At 50.0% G+C, this 14,823-nt stretch overlaps 1 protein-coding gene across 1 annotated transcript in view; it reads right to left on the bottom strand.

The window, feature by feature from the left end:
* Window positions 1-14,823, bottom strand: part of CDH23 (cadherin-related 23) — a 310,969-nt gene that overhangs the window by 166,587 nt on the left and 129,559 nt on the right. The window contains 1 exon segment of the mRNA XM_011991084.1: window positions 3,223-3,417. Within this exon segment, the coding sequence (XP_011846474.1) occupies window positions 3,223-3,417 (195 nt within the window).

Below are 14,823 nucleotides of genomic sequence, written 5' to 3'. Positions count from 1 at the left end.
CATTTGGGGGACTCCAAGAAAGAATCCTGAGAGGTCACATAGGCCATCCCCCTGTAGCCAGGCGAGCAATATTTAAACCGTCAGCTGGGAATTTCATTGTATAAAACCTCGCCAATGCATCTGTAGTCCCAGCTGCTCAGGAGGCTAAGGTGGGGCAATCACTTGAGCCCAGGAGTTTGAGGCTGTTGTACATCAAGATTGCACCCGTGAATAGCCACTGCACTCCAGCCTGGACAACACAGCGAGACCCCCACCTCAAAAAAAATTTTTTTAATGCTTGGCAAGAAAGAAAACCCAAAACCTATCTCCTACTGTTTAAGTAGCCTGCTGCAACTGAATAACAATAGCCAGCAGTAACAGTAACTGCAGTGCTTTGCACAGATGAGGTGGCAGCCACTCTACCGGGCACTTCACTTGCATCTGTAGTTACAATGGGCCCATTATTCAGATGAGTTAACAAAGACTCAGAAAGGCTGAGTAACTTGCCCACAGTCATACAACTTCCAAGTGTGTAGCCAGAACTCAAACTCAGATCCTTTCACATAAAAATTTGCCACTAACAGTTTTGACTTAGAGCTCTAACACCAGTTCGGTCTCTTAATTTGCTGAGTAACCTCAAATGAGTTCTTTTTCCCTCTGGGAATCTGATGTCCTTTTCTGTGAGATGAAGGGGCTCAAGTGAATGACTTCTAAGGCCCCTCGGGCTGGAACATTCTCTGAGTTAAGATTTGAGGAGCGACTGTCCCCAGGTTAGATCTCCCTTGGTTTGTCTGGGGTGACTTGAATGATGCAAGGCATTCCTGGTGTTCCAAGAAGCCTGGTACCTGCTCCTGGCCTGCAGAGATGGAGCTGCAGTGTCTAGGAGAAGGGAGGGGTGGTTGTCTTTAGGAATCCTCAGGGACAGCCAAGGAGAGGGTGGGGGGGGGGCCTTCAGGGATGGGAGTGCGTACTGCAAGGGAGGGGAAGGTCTGGAAGCAGGAGGTGAGCAGAGAGGTTCTCGGGGGGCAGGCTCTCAGGCTCCAGGACCAGAGCCCGCACCGCAGGCTTGGGCACTGCCCATGGGGAGAGCTCCCAGCCAGGGACCTGAATGACCACCAGGCACCCAGGACTAGAGTGGAGAGGCTCAAAACAAGTCCCCTGACCTCTTGGACAGGGGATGACAGCGGCTCTGATTTGCCATAACCAGGCTTTTTCAGGCAGCTGGCTTTTGTCTAGCCTGGCACAGGCCCTCTCTGTCCCATCCTTGTGGCTGCAGTCCTGCTCATGCCACAAATGCCCCTGCCCAGCCCACTCTGGACTCTGTGGTGGGGAAAGGGGAGGGATCCTGCCAGGCTCCCAGCTGTGACTCTGGGGCCCATGGCTGTCAGCAGCTTGTTCCCAGAGGATGCCTCAATTTCCCCATCCTGGTACCTGCTCAGCGGTGGCTGGGAACTCACACTGTTGCCTGTAACACCAGGCACGAGAATCTCCTTCCTTGGGGAAGGGCTTAGCAGCCAAGGGCCCAGCGCCAGCCCCGAGAAGGACTTGGTGTCAGCTCCTCCAGAAGCAAGGGGGAAGCCATCTAGAGAGGGACTTCTAGGGCCCCTCCCGTTCTGCTGCTTCCAAGCATGATTTCTGGGAGAGTAATGGCAATTTAACTGTATTCATCATCCCAGCTTGAGCCCAGGCCTCTGGATAGGCCCCGCCACCCACATTCTTGCCTGTGCCCAGCTCTGGTCTATTCCTCACGGTCCAAAGCCATTTTTATGGTGGATGGAAATTATCCTACAGCGGGCAAGCATCTGTGTGTTTCCGGGCCCTGGTGTGTGCAAACAGTGTGGTGGAGGGGCAGTGCATGTGTGGGTGCCGGGCTGCGTGCAAGGTGCAGGCGAATGTGTACAAAAAGCAAATCCTGGGCTTGCACGTCCTCTTGACCCCCGAAGTCAGTTTTACAGACAGTAGTACACAGCTCCTCCCAGGCAACTAACACTTAACCAGGGGAGAAGAAAAGAATGTGAGTGTCACCTGTAGTGACCTCCCTCACAGCCACTGGGCCACAGAAAAACAAGAAGTTTGCATTTCCTAGCTCTTGAGGCCTTTCTCTGCATCTTGGCCAAGCCTTGGGGCACCCCATATTTCAAAACTGGATTCTCAACCCGGTCCAGATCCAGAGCCTTGGATCTGCAGCCTGTGACCTGCCACGGAGAGCCCCCAGCACTGCCGGCAGCCCCCTCGACAGCTATGTGGGTCAGGAGTGGATGCTGTGTGTTAGGCAGATGGGACCTGGAGGGGTGAGAGGGATTCCCATGTTTTTTTGCTCTTGGCACAAGCTTTGTCAACAGAATCTGAGGGACAACAGGCCAGCTTATGGCCCTGCTGCCAGCTGATGGCTCCAGCTATGCCCCGACATAGCAGCTGGGAGCAGGGAGAGGGGACGGGTAGGGGGAGGACCCTATTTAGAGTGTGGCTTGCCTATTTCCCAGGATCTCCCAAACAGCTGGCGCAAAGGGCATGCTGCAATGTTCTTGAGACCTGGAGATGTCTAGCCATGGGGCACGGTGGTCAGGGCACTGGACTGAGAGGTGGACAACCTGGGCTTGGGTTCTTGCTCCCCCACTACTCATGGGCTGTGAGACTCTCAGCAGAGTCAGCCATCAGATGGGATAATTACCCTCTCCTGCCTTCTGCCCTTGACTCGCTCATCTTGGAATTCCCAGGGACCAGCAATGTGCTTGGCACAGAGGAATGCTGTGGAAGGACACCACTCTGCAGAGTACAGCCAGGATGCCTGAACTCCTCTGGGCCCTGCATGTTGGACGGTGTCAGGACACAGCTGGGTGAACACCTCTGTCCTGTGTCCCAGAGAGCAAGAGGCACCCTGCACTAAGAATGTCTCAAGGAGGTTACCCGAGCCGGAGTCAGGCTCCTGGGTGACCATCGAAAGTCACTGAATTGCTCCTGTGCCTCAGTTTTCTCATCTGCAAAATGGGCATCTTAACAATACTTATGACATAGGGATGCTTGAGGTTTAAAGTCCCTTCAAGTGCTCAGCCCGGTGCCAGGGACACAGCACGAAGCCTCAGCAATGCCAGCCTCATTTCTATCATGACTGTCACCACTATTGTTATTACAGATCCTCGAGTGTGTTCCACTGGGTCAGTGTCCCATTGGAATGCCCCATTGCTCTCTTCCAGGGTGGGAAGAGGCAGCTGGAACTGCCGGGGCCCCAGCGTGGAGACTCACTGTGGCGTTGACCGTGAGCTGGTAGGCCTGTGTGGTCTCGTAGTCCAGCTCCCGGATCACTGTGACGATACCGCGGGCACTGTCAATGGCGAAGAATTGGGAGGGGGGCTGGAAGGAGTAGAGGACGCTGCCCCCTGCCCCCAAGTCGGGATCTGTGGCATTCACGATGAAGATGGGCGTCCCCACCGGTGTATTCTGGGGGTGAGAGCAAAGCAAGTACAAGGGTGAGCCGGCGCGGAGCAGCTGTGCCATCAGAGCCGAGTCCCCCAAAGCTCCTTCTCTACATCCCTCAGCCGATCAGACCCGAGGCCTTGTCATTTTCATTCTAGGAGGGGCCCAAAAATTTAAAATGCAGTATCTTTTTTTTTTTTTTTTCTTCTTCTTCATTTTTTGATGGCCTCCTGGTGGCTGTGAACAGCACCAGTTCCGAAGATGATCTGCTGATCCTGGAGTTCTGGATGAGGGTCTTATGGTCCCCAAACCTGTTTCTTGGTGGTTTTGCTTCCTCTGTCAAATGCCCCTTGGCTGCCCAAGCTGCAGGCTTCCTTTCTGGGGACCAACCTCAAGCCTCCCTCCTGGCAGCCCTTCACAGACAGACCATGCACTTAATATAGGGGTGCTCTTCACAGGGCCCCGGGTCAGGCTGGAAAGGGCCTGCGGAGAACAATGCCATGGGGCTGCTGAAGGTTCTTCCTGGGTTTGTGGATTTGCCCCCATCAGCAGACAAGTGTCAACCTGAATGGGCAGGCTCACGTCCTGCCTGTTCCAGCCACTCTGTCCACTGGGGACAGGAGGCAGATGCAGGACACCCCTCTCCTCCTCCCCATCCGTGACTCCCCAGTGCCCTTTGCATAGAACACAGATCCTTGTGGTCCATCCCTGTTTCCCCCTTCACATTTTATTTCCTAGGGGAATGGAGCTATTTGTACTTCTTGAACCCAGCAGGCTCCCTCACACCTCTGGACATCTGAATGTGCTTTTCCTTTGCTAGGTTTACCCGTCCTAATTCAGCTGTTTGGAAGATGCTCATTCCCTCCAAAACAGAATCAAGTCTGCAAGGGGGCAAAGCAGACAAGTGCTAGAGTTTCAGGGATGGACAGACCATTTGTTGGAATCCCAGCCTCACTGTGTGTCTTTGGGTTAAATACATAATCTCTCTGATCCTTAATCCCTTCACTGTACACTGAAGCTAATCATATCTCATAGGGTTAGTGTGAAGAATACACAAGCTCATGAGTGTAAACATTCCAGCACATAAGTGCTGAGAAGACAGTAGCTGTGATTTTAATTTCTGGAAACCTAGAGGGGCACAGACAAGGGCACCTTCAAGGGTGGGGTAGGGAAGTGTCAAGAAGCACTGATATCAACAGTACCATCCAGGGCATTCCCTGTCTACCCACCCCCCTGGCCCCATGATCCACCCAGTTTTGCCTTTCCCCAATCCCCGGGCCCTCAGTGGATTGCATCTCCAGGCTCTCTTGCTGGCTGGCTTCCAGTCGGGTTCTGCCAATGGGAAGTTCTGGTAGGAGCTCCCAGAGCAGGAAGAGAAAGAGTTTGGGGTCTTACTTCCTCTACCCTCTCCAGCTCTACCCCAGCAGGCTCTCCTCCCTAGCCCCAACTCTCAGTGGGCTCTGATAACACTATGTTCCTCTCCTTCTCCCTTCAGCCCTAGGGGTAGAACTTTCCCCTGTTGCTAAGCCCTGGGTACCTTAGCATCCCTTATTTCCACCTCTCCTCCCACTTGAGGAGATCTTTCTGAGGTTCCCAGCTAACCCACAGTTCTCTGTCCTGCCCCCTCTCTCTCTAGATCACACATAAGTGCCAGAGCCAGTCCCATGAATCCAGAATGAAACACTTCATAGGGGGCCCACGGTTCCTGCCACAAGAAAGGATGACCACATTCTGATTTCCGAGCGGCCAGCCCCTTGTGTGAAAGTCTGTTTTTATACTTCATACGTATCTATATCTAGCCATGAATATAAGATACTGTTTCATGGGTGTTTGTAAATAGATGGTTTTCATATACAAATAGATCACTCTGAAACTTGCTTTGTAATTCAACATTATGCTTTTATGTTTATTTGATTTGGTAACAAAAAATCTTCCAACGAAGAAAAGCACAGGACTCAACAGCTTCACTGGTGAATTCTACCAAATATTTAACAACAACAACAATAACAACAACAACCACCAAAACAGCCAGCCCTCACTTCAGAGCACTCGGCCAGTCTACTTAAACCACTCTGGATGAAGCTGGCGCCCACAGGAGAGGGATGGCTCCCGTGAGATGTCAGCTCTCCAGCTCCCTGCCTCGGGGAGGCGAGGACATTTGACTGTCCATACCGCATGGTCCTGGGGGAAGCCTCTCTGATCCTCCTGCATCTGATCAGAGGATTTAAAAGCAAGATTCAGGAAATGGTGGAAAAGGGGAAAAAGAAGTGATGGTCTCCACATCTGACCTTCTTGGATTATGTTTCATGCCCTGCGGTGAAAACCCATTTAATTTCTGCATAACTTAGAGAAGGTTTTAAATGGGCCTGGCAAGGAGCCATTCATATACTTAGAAGGGACAAACTATTGGAGAGAAAAGAATGCTGACTTCCTGCATTTCAGGTCCTGGGCACCACGCTCTATCAGGGAAGTAGATGGGGGGAAGGAGGGGCGCTCATCAGCACATACACTGGGGGCTTCTCTGAGCACCCAGCTGCTGTTCCATGGAAAATGCACAGACGTGCACACAGATCTGCAGACTCAACACAAGCAGATTTACTTTATGGGGCCAGGTGCATCTGGGTTTAGGCTACAGGGAGTGACACCTGGTGGCTCAGAGCATGAATTCTGAGTTAGACTCCCTAACTTTGAGTCTGGACCTTTCCCCTGGGAGATTGCAGACATATGCTGTTAAACTTCTTTTTGGTCTCAGTTTCCTCATCTGTAAAATGGAGCTGTTAGCAGCTCCTACCCAAGAGTTCGAGACTAGGCTGGCCAACATGGTGAAACCCTGTCTCTACTAAAAATACAAAAATTAGCTGGGTATGGTGGTGCGTGCCTGTAATCCCAGCCACTGGGGAGGCTGAGGCAGCAGAATGGCTTGAACCCAGAAGGTGGAGGTTGCAGTGAGCCGGGATCATGCCACTGCACTCCAGCCTGGGTGACAGAGCAAGACTCTGTCTCAAACAAACAAACAAACAAACAAACAAACAAAAGAATTATATGAGATAAAGTGTGAAAAAAAGAGAGTCTCCCTGGGCCAGATACACAGCAACATTGAGCAATATTCAATAAATGGTCATTGCGCTTACTACTATAGTAATAAAATACCATTACAGGCAGGGTGACATGAGCCCCACATAAAGGGGAAGTATTATAAATAGTGTAAACAGTCAACGAATCTCTTCACCATGAACTTGGGACAAATGGGCACCTTAAAATTCAGAAAGAGAACATCTCCGCTGATTGGATCCTGGCTGCTGAAGACAAGATGAGGATGGAAGAGCCCCAGGAGACCCTCCACAATGGGCTCGAGAGCCTGTGAGGGGAGGGGTGGGATCTGAGGCAGGGGTGAGAGGGGCACCTGGGGGCCTGGGAGGCTTCTAAACGAGGAAGCCAGTCCTGACCATACACCACCCTGGATGGCTGGAATGCAGGAGCTGGAAGGAACCTTGGGGTCATCCAGTCCAGCCTCTCCATTTCCTAGGATGGACTACAGATGTGAAAATGAGCCCAGATGGGGGCGTGCCTTGCTCCAGGCCTCACAGGTGGATCATGGCAGAGTCCATGAGTGGAAATCGGGTGTCTTGACTCATACAGAGTGCTCTGTCCACCTCACCCAAAGAGATGCCAACCGCTGCCTCCCCGCCCACCCTCCTTCCAAGAACAGTTGCTCCTCATGACCACAGCTCTGCTCTAGATGATGGGTCTAGGCACTCTCATTTCTTCCAAGTAACTTCGGACCCAGGCCACATCAATCAGGTGGGGCCTGAGAAATTAAATCAATTTTCTCTGAGAATCTGAAAAGAAAGATCTTTGTTATCTGGCTGGAGTGAGCACCATGACAGGCCGAAAGCCACACACAAGCCACAGTTACAGGGTAGCAGAGATGCCACGGGCAGTCAGAGGAAGCCCACTTGCAGTGAGCAGAGCAGAACACAGTGCAGGAGACAAAACAGAAACGAGGGCCTCCAAGAGCCTCCTACCATGGCTGTCCCAGGCCCCACTGACTTTGTCTCCTGCCTGTGGCTGCAGTGCTATGACCTGCCTGTGCTGTCCTTTCTGTGGGCACCCCACTTGCTCACACTGGCTTGCATGGGTCTCAGCTCCTTGCTCCTGCCCCCAGAGCATGCCCAGCCATGGGCAGGGCCTCCTCATTTCCACGGCTCTACCCCAGGCTCACCCAGACCCTCTGCTGATGGGATTCTACCTCTTTAGCGCCCACAGCAAGCAAAGTGCCAGGTCACTGCTACAGGACTGCTAATGAGGGCACAGTGCCTGCCACACGAGGCTGGAGGTTACAATGGAGAGAAGAATAAAGGAGCCCGGGAAATGCCAGCTCCCTCTTCATTTTAACTGTCCCCAGACACTCCTATTAACATGCAAATCCAGGTTGCAGGCAATTATCAGCATGTGCATGGGGAGGTGGCCGGATGGGCAGGGGATGGCCTGATCATGGACTTGACATAGTCAGCCAGGACAGACCTTGAAGAGAGATGCTCGGCAGGGCCAGGCTTTGCCATCTGAGGACAAGGAGAAAGAGTGGAAGGTGTCGTTCTGGTGTCTGCGGTTGGGGCTCGGTGGTGTCTGGGGTTGGGACTGCATGGGCTGGAGTTGTAAGAAGCAGCACCAAGAGGCCTGTTTCAGCTGGGGGTTGGGTCTCTCCTTTCCAGGGCAGCTTCTCCCCACACCTCCATTGTGGAGACCGGCCCTGGGTCCACCTTCTTGCTGGAAGGGAGCAGCCGTGGTCTTTGGAAGAAAGAGCCCACGGGGCATGATCACTTCTACTTCTGAGGCAGGCCTCTTGACCCACTTCTCTGCCCCACCCCTGCTTCCCTCCTCCCTTCCTTCATGGTACCCCCCATGCCTGGTCCCACCTTTACGGCCCACCCTTACGGCTTCTGGGCCATTTCAAAGGAAGTATCCCCAAATGTACACCCATGCCTTCAGGGGACCAGGGAGCACGTCTAGGCATTATCCCCTTCAAAATTCTTGCACCTGCCAGGTTGTCTCTCTCACCAAGTGACCCACACCATGCAGGTCGCAGGCAGGGCAGGTCCTGCCTCTTCCAGTTCCCATTTAAGCTCCATATCACTTCTGATGGACCTGCTGTAAATGGGCCACCCTGTGCAATTCAGAGACAAATAAATCTTTTTGCTACTCCTGGGGTGACAAGGGAATAGACTCTGGGAAAGTTCTGCCGTGCAAAGGATCTTGTTCGTTAATAATAATGATAAATAGCTCACTTCTCACATGCAGTGTGAGTTACATTACACTCCAGGCCTCTCCAGAGGTGGCTCGGGTGCTCACTGGAACAGGGTGAGGGAGCGCGTGCAGCGAGGGAGAAAAGGCCAGAGGGAGAGGGGCAGAGGGGCAGGAAGGAGGAACCAGACAGAGAGAGCAGTAAAGAAAGGGGGGCAGGGAGGAGGGGCAGGGAGAAGAGAGAGCACAGGAACACAGAGGAATATGCGGTGAGAACAGTAAGAGGGGCAGGACTGAGGGCCAGAGTGAAGACAGAATGAAGAGGAAAGAGAATTTGCAAGAGAAAAGGGAGGAAAGGAAACCTGGGGAGAAAGGAACTAACTGAAACAGGAAAATAAAAAGAGACATTCTAGAGGAAAAGTTATGAACACAGGAAAAGACGTACAAACATTAAGCAGCAAGAGAAAGGAAGATAGGAGAGAGAGAGAAAAGAAGGATGCCACACCCTCTCACCTTTGGGGTGCACCTGCTCCCTTCACCCCCTGTAAGATTTATGCTATACCCTTGATCAAACTTTGGCAAAAAGCCCTACCATTTCCACCGTAGGTGCCATCTCTAAAGGCGTTATTAATATTTATGGAATGCTTGCTAGATGCCGCTACAGTCTTTAATATCTTATTATAGAGCCTGTTATAAAATGCATTAGTAATAAATTCCTGACAGATGGAGTTCTGACAAGGTGCAGGCGCCTTGGTGGATCGGAGCTGGTAACGGAGCCTCCTGTGCTGCTCAGAGGCTGGGCTGCTGCCTGCTGGGGCTGGGGTGGGGCGGGGAGAGGGGTTACTGGGATTCTGCCCCTCCGTCCTCTGCCCTTGGTTGCATTTTTACACACCTTCACTCCCTGCTTCCTTTTCCCAGATGGGGAAAATGGAAGGTCAGAGAAATGAAGCCACTTGTGCAAGGTCACACAGATTGTAAGTGGTGGAATCAGGATTCAAAGTCGGGTCACCTTTCTGTGCCCAGACCTCAGGATTCCAGAGATAAGGATGGAGAGTGGGCTCAGGGCCCCTCCTAAGTGGGACTTCCTGGTCTGGAAGGGCTGCGGGTGAGGGTGGCAGCTGAAGAGGCCTCTAGGTAAGAGAACAGAGGATTGGTGGGAGCTTTAGCCTAAAAAGAGTTTCGGAAGGAAGGAGGGCACTCCGAAATCGCACACTTCCACTGAGAATAAGGAAAGGGGCTCCCATTGGAACAAGAAGAATTCAAGTCGGAGGCAAGGAACTTTCTGAACATGGGCTCCTGGGGCAGAGGAGAAACTGCACTTCAGTTTCTGTTGGACGCTAAAGCAGGTGCCTCTTCACTGGTGATTCTGGAGGCCTACTGGGATGCTTCGGGAGGATGTCACTCCCAAATATGGGGGTTTGTGGCATTCCAGCTTATGGGGGAGCAGTGATGGAGGAGAAATGGGGTCTATGGGAGAGGTGGGCTATGCTTCTTTCTCAAATAAGCAAGAAGGCACTTGAGCGCAGGAGGACAAGGTCCACAGAGGACAGTACAGGGGAGAGAAGCAGGAGGGGCGAGTGCCCATGGGGCATCAACACATATCTTAGGGAGCCCCACTCTGGTCAGGGAGGGGCACATGTGTGTGCACAAACCCATGTGTACCCGTACTCTGGCATCTCTATCTGGAGGAATCGGGGAGCAATAATTTGGCACCATCTCTTCTTTCTACCAGTATCTGCTCTTTTAGGTGAAATGCACTGGATCTAAAAGGTGCCAGGTATGCTCTGAGAGCCGGGGTGGGCTGCCAGCTCTGTGGGCTGGGTCCTAAGTCACTCACACCCTGACATGATGTCACTCGAGGACATCTCTCTGGGCCTAGGTTGGTCTCCCCAGCTGTTCTGGTCTCCTCCAGAGCCAGCCCAGCACCCTCCCATCTCCAAGTCCCTCCTCAGAGTCCCTCCTTCGCAGCCTCCAGCTGTGTACTGGCTTTTGGAATCCCTAGAAGACACTCATCAGAGTGCTTACTGAATGGCCCTCCTGACCTGCTGCAGCCATACCAGACCTCCCCTCTTTCCCGACTCCCACTCTTCACCCTCCTCTTCCTTTTTGTTATTTACCTTGGCCACCTCTTTAGTCCTGGCACTGTCACTTGTACATAGAAGGCATTCAATAAATGTTTTAAAAGAATCAGGATTTTGTGGTAAACATGGCAGATTGAACACATCCATTTATTTCTGTTTTTGTCCCAGCCCCTCACCAAAATGACAATAAAGGAATTAAAAATGCATAAATCCACAAGGGCAAAAAGAACAGGAGAGGAAACAACAGCAGATGAGAGATGTCAACAAAATTCTGGAAACTGGAAACAGATGGGCCAGTTATAACTGCCTGAGGAGATGGGCGAGCTGAAGCTCAGGCCTGTGTCTCGGAACACTGGAAAAGCTCGGGACTTGGAGACAGCAGGTGATGCTGAGTGGGAGGGAATGGGGTGAGGCTGGACAGCTTTAAAAAGAGTGGTTAGACTCCCAGATCCCTTCCCCAACTCTTGCACAAAATGTGAGATTTACTTTCTAGAGGGTCTGAGTTAGTTAAGCTCTGGACTCATGGCTGGAAGCTGAACCAGGCACTGAAAACAGGGAGGTTAGGAGGAAATCTGTACCTTCCCCACAAATCCCATCCCTCATCAGGTCTCTTTAGCCATTCAGCCTCCTGAAGCCTCCAGGCAGTAAAAAGGAGAACTGGTGCAAGAGAGAACACACGAACATTGACATGCTGTAGATCCCTCGAAAGAATAGCCAGGTCCTCCTCCAATCATTCCATAATGGAGCCCACTGGTGAACAAGCAGTCCCAACCGTGCCCTGCTCCACACATACACAGCAAACTTCCAGGCAGCTACGTGTGAACTCACCTGTATATATGAAGAGACAACTAAGGATCACTAAACATTTGAGAATAGCCTCTAATGTGAAAGACAGAGTGGGAAAAAACAGTAAAAAGGAGTAACAACAATAAGCATCTTTAACATCCTCAGAGAGACAAGACACAACATCTTTGGAAAAAGAATATTCCAAGAGGAAAAAAGGCCCAGTAGAAATTTAAAAACTCAACAGAAGAGTTGGAAGATAAAGAAATTTCCCCAGTAGAAACAAATTCAAAGAGAGGAAATGGGAGAGAAAAGTAAGAAAATTAGAGGAGCAGTTCAGAAGATCCAACATTCCAACTAATAGGAATTCCAGAGGAAAAAAAATACAGGTCAGGCATGGTGGCTCATGCCTGTAATTCCAGCACTTTGGGAGGCCGAGGCAGGTGGATCACCTGAGGTCAGGAGTTTGAGACCAGCCTGGTTAACATGGCAAAACCCCCATCCCTACTAAAAATATGAAAAATTAGCTGGGCGTGGTAGCGGGTGCCTATAACCCCAGCTATTCGGGAGGCTGAGGCAGGAGAAACGCTTGAACCCAGGAGGCGGAGGTTGCAGTGAGCCAAGATCACACCATTACACTCCAGCCTGGGTGACAGAGTGAGACTCTGTCTCAGTAAATAAATAAATAAATAAATAAATAAATAAATAAATAAATAAAATAAGTTAAAAAAAAAAGAGTAAATGAAGAGGAAGAAATCATTCAAAAAGTAACAGAAGAAAATCTCCCAGATCTGAAGGACATGTTTCCAGATTGAGAGAGACCACTATGTGTTCAGAAGAAAGACTTATACTGAGACATAAAACCATGAAGTTTCAAAAATATTGATTATTTTTTTAAAATCCTGAAACTTTCAGAGAGAAAACAAAAGGCCACATACAAAGAATCAAGAGTCAAAGTCGCACCAAAGTTCATAACAGTGACACTATAGGCTGAAACACTAAGGAAGAAAGAATTTCACATTACAAAGAACACTATTTCCATTCCAGAATTCTATATGCAGCCAAACTATCAACAAACAAAAGCATAGCATAAACATATTGTTCAGATGAAGTGGAAAAAAATTCCCATGAATGCTTCTTTCTGAAAATTACTGAAGAGTATACCTCATAACGAGGGTGTAAACCAAGAAAGAGGAAAATATGACATTCATGAAACGGGATCCAATAGAGGAGAAAGACAACAGATTTCTCAGAGTGACTCTTTTCCTCCCCAACGCTCACCCCACATCAAGCCTCCAGAACACCACACAAGTCAGAGCACAGCTGGTCCAGGTTGAGACAGGAGGGTGGACACTCCAGGGAGAATGTTGTTAAGAAAAATGCAAATCAAATTTTAAAAATTCAATATACTTTGAATATGCTGAGAGGCTCCCTACATCAAGCATTAAGGAACACTAAGAAACAAAAAAAGAAGTGACTATTAATTCTAGGGAAAATAAAAGAGGAAATATAATTACAGTATATTATGTGGCTCAGCTGTGAATAACATTTACATAATCATAATACTGTGTACACTAAATGATGTTTTAGCTAAAAAGAGAAATATAATTATGTTTAGAGATGGATAGTGAATGTTAAGAGAAGGGTGTTTATGTAGGGTGTATGTATGTTACAAGTAGGACGTAGTGAAATTTAAGAGTAGGATGTTTGTGTAGGGTGCACGTACGTTAAGAGTAGGGTGTAGTGAATGTTAACAGTAGGGTGCATGCTCCAGTGTGTGTGTATAGCTAAGGTAGAGGATGGTGTAAAAGTGAAATTCTCATCCTTCATAGGTGGAAATCAATAGATAATATTCAAAACTAAAACAATGTATAAGCATGTGATTTAGAATATTAGAATTGAATGAGATTCTCTCAGGGTGGGAAGCAGGAGTGGTAAAGAATGAATCAGGGTCTGCTGCTTTTATTATAAGCTGAGCTGTACTATTTGACTTTTAAATTCATACATATATTAGTTCGATAAAAGTTAATATCAAAATTAAAAACAGTATTTTCCTATGGCTGTACCACCGAGTGTCCTCCTCCCTTTCTTTTTCTTTTTCTTTTTCTTTTTGAGACCGAGTCTCGCTCTGTCACTCAGGCTGGAATGCAATGGCATGAACCTCCGCCTCCCGGGTTCAAGCAATTCTCCTGCCTCAGCCTCCCCAGTAGCTGGGATTACAGTCTTGCATCACCATGCCCAGCTAATTTTTGTATTTTTAGTAGAGACAGGGTTTCACCATGTTGGCCAGGCTGGTCTCGAACTCCTGGCCTCAAGTGATCTGCCCGCCTTGGCCTCCCAAAGTGCTGGGATTATGGGCATGAGCCATGGTGCCCAGCTGCCTCCTCCCTTTCAACTCTGCCCCCTCTAATGGCTCCTGAAAGTCCCTGCCCTAAAGCACTCATCCAGCATCTCATTTTCCCCAAAAACACCATCATGTGCTCCAAGGCAAAGTCTCCCAGACCTTGACCGTCACCGTAGTCTCATCAAACCTTCTCTCTTTAAACTCCTCTTTCACTGCTGCTCCACTGGGGCCTCGATTTCAGTTCAACTGTTCCACGTGCCAGCCCCAAAGCATAGTCCCCTCCCAGGTCCGTGTTCATGGTGCCTCTGTCTTTCCGACCTGCGTTCCTTTGAATATTTCCCCTAGAGGGCAGAGGTCAGACATCACCACCCAGTGACTGACACTCCCTCCCTTAGCAGAGGTTGTTGGCTCCACCCAGGCTTCTAGCACACATGCCTGGGTCTGGGGTGAGACACCCTCCCTCTCACCCCATGCACACATGTGGGACACGCAGGGCTAGGTGGAGTCTCATCAGAGGGACATCTGGGGCCTCCCCCACTTCTTCTCAGGAGCTTGACTTTCAAGGCCAAGTGTGATACCCAAGCATGAAATGGCCCTAGCTCCTTCCTATTCAGAGACTAAGGAGCTCCAAGGCAAATTTCCTTACCCTTGACTCCAACCCAATGACCTTCCTGTAGAATGAATGACAGTAGAATTTGGAGATTCCCCAGTGCCACCTGCCATCACTGACAACATTCCAGGGCCATCCCTGCACCTGCCTCCTCCAGGCTCCCCCCGCACCCTCTCACTTGCAAACCAGCAGGAGCAGAGGGAGAGAGCACATGGCAGCAGAGGGTAGCATGCATCAGGGACGGACGGCTGGACCACATACAAAGGATCAAGAGTCAAAGTGGCACCAAAGTTCATAACAGTGACACTATAGGCTGAAACACTAAGGAAGAAAGAATTTCACATTATAAAGAACACTATTTCCATTCCCAG

This window comes from Mandrillus leucophaeus, unplaced genomic scaffold (genome assembly GCF_000951045.1).
Source record: "Mandrillus leucophaeus isolate KB7577 unplaced genomic scaffold, Mleu.le_1.0 Scaffold39, whole genome shotgun sequence".
Taxonomy (NCBI): Eukaryota; Metazoa; Chordata; class Mammalia; order Primates; family Cercopithecidae; genus Mandrillus; species Mandrillus leucophaeus.
Note: the sequence above shows the minus strand (reverse complement) of the source record. Positions and strands in the feature narration are given on the sequence as shown.